At 37.1% G+C, this 2,202-nt stretch overlaps 1 protein-coding gene across 1 annotated transcript; it reads right to left on the reverse strand.

Moving 5' to 3' along the window:
• Positions 1–1,350: 1,350 nt before the first annotated feature.
• Positions 1,351–1,959, reverse strand: LOC124637166. The gene has a single exon (XM_047173519.1). The coding sequence runs from the start codon at positions 1,957–1,959 to the stop codon at positions 1,351–1,353; it is 609 nt and encodes a 202-aa protein (XP_047029475.1).
• Positions 1,960–2,202: the final 243 nt, after the last annotated feature.

Consider the following 2,202-nt stretch of genomic DNA (forward strand, 5'->3'; position numbering starts at 1 on the left):
ACATCAAGTTTCATTTAAATGCCAGCAAAAATTAAGGTTCTCAAAGACAAGTTATTTTTTAAACCTTGTAATTTTTACTTCCTGCTTTCTCTTAAACAACTTCGCATAATCTTTAGCTCAACCCTTCGTACCGTGTTCAAAGTCATTCGAAAGCCAGTTGGTGCGTAAATAGTGTCAGCTACTAATTGCCTCCATGCTAACCCGTGTGCGCTGTCATGTGTATAATTATATTGAATATCATACGAGTACTGGGGTCTCATCGACCCCTTCGTTAGTTGGACGGTTGAAACTTCTGGAAAATTATTGGAACTGTATTGAAGATTATGGAAATTTCTTATTAAATTCGCAATACAAAATAAAAAATTACCTACCACTACAAACCTCCATGACCCATTGAACCACTAAAGCAAATAGCAAAAACCATTTCTATATTTAGCCGCACAATGCTAAATTTAACAGTATAGCATTAATTCTGGCAAAGTCTGGCTGATACCTGACAGGCTTGGCGCCGGACTGGCAAATTTGAATTGGTGCCAACACCATACAATACGCATGTATTCTTACTATGCCTCGAATTTGTAATCAATGCTTGCTCTTGTGGACATTAGGAAGCTGAAAATTAGTTATAGTTTCATGAGGTTATATTTAAATACAATCTGTTCCCCGTGGTGTCACTCGCGTTCCGAGGGACGACTTCTTGCCCCTGAATTAAAACTAGCCTACGTCCTTATTTTAGCAATACCTACAAATGTTTAAAACGGTATCTGAATAATATAGGTCAATAATTAAATACCCAATCACATGAAGTTTTAATATCATATGATCATCATTTATCTAAATACCTAATTTCATTTCCAAGAAACGTACCTGCTGATTCACATTAATTTATACAATTATACGCAAATCCGACGTCAGCTCCTTAAATACGACCTACAGCATAATTCAACATGTGTGTGTAAATATGGAAACTGCTGAATCTCCGCGGCTTATCTGTAGATCTAAATTTGTGGCGGTGGCTGTACCTAATTAAAGATGAATGTGACCTCACCTTGCTTCAACTGCAGACAGACGTAGCTTCCAATCAATAAGTATGCCGTTTTATGATTCTGTGCGGAACCCTATAAAAGTTATACTCAATTCAAGGGAAAACATTTCGGCCCTCTAATGTACATACGCTCCCTTTTCTCACTCCCGTTTCCTTGCCCTTCTGTACTGGCATTTTACTTTTATTGCTGTGTCTTGGTACATTTCTCGTTCTCACTAAGGTGTTACACTAAGATTTAAACTCAAAAATCATTAGAAGGAAAACACACAAAAATATGAACAAAAAATTTATTGAGAAAATTATTATCACAGGCTAGAACTTCTATTTGCTCCAAGGAGACTAGAAAGTGCGGTCTTGTCATGGGGAAAATCCACGTTCCTGATAATAAGCTTGAGTTGTTCTCTCAGTTCGTTTGTGAAAAATACTGTTTCGTATGATATTGATCTCTTTACTCTCAGCAGTTTAGGTAAGAGATTGCTATTTAACTTATTTGAAGTTTTTTCCTTGGAGCAGTCCACTGAATGGTGACTTTCCTTCTCAGTAAGAACACTTAAACTGGCAGTGTAAGAAAGTAGTGCTCTTACGCCGTATATCACAACGACCAGGAAAAGGGAGAAACCAGCAGTAAGGTAGTTCTTCTCCACATTATGCAGCAGAGTCAACTTGTCGTATTCATGAAGGTTAACGGTGAATATCAGTTTGTGAATACTCTGCAGAGGAATGTACATTCCCAGGTATAGAACAGATGTAAAATAGAAAGCGATGGAGAACAAATATGTTCGTCTGTAAGACTTGGTCACATCATTTATGAATTGCGTCAGTTTCGTCACATCGTAGATAGGATTCAGCATAGTCAGTACCATGGCCATTTGGATCATCAACAAGCAGCTCAGGATAATACAGCTGGCATCCATCTTTCTGGTGTTAATATTCTGGTGTGGTTGAGAAATTGTTTCTATGGCATTGTTACGTTAACTGTGTTTTTTTCTTCTTGGTACACTTTTCCTATTTTTTGTGCATTTGTATTTCACTATATTTGTGACAGTCTACTGACAATGTCATGACAAGCATTCGTTTTGTGAATTTGGAAATTCGTCATTTTATTCTTTTGTGGTGTTAGCCTGTTAATCTGTTATCGGACTTTTTCAAACTGTACT

The sequence above is a fragment of the Helicoverpa zea genome, chromosome 15, assembly GCF_022581195.2.
Source record: "Helicoverpa zea isolate HzStark_Cry1AcR chromosome 15, ilHelZeax1.1, whole genome shotgun sequence".
NCBI lineage: Eukaryota > Metazoa > Arthropoda > Insecta > Lepidoptera > Noctuidae > Helicoverpa > Helicoverpa zea.

Excerpts from the sequence above, each read along its gene's own strand:
- LOC124637166 (XM_047173519.1), bottom strand. The coding sequence starts at position 1,959 with ATGGATGCCAGCTGTATTATCCTGAGCTGCTTGTTGATGATCCAAATG.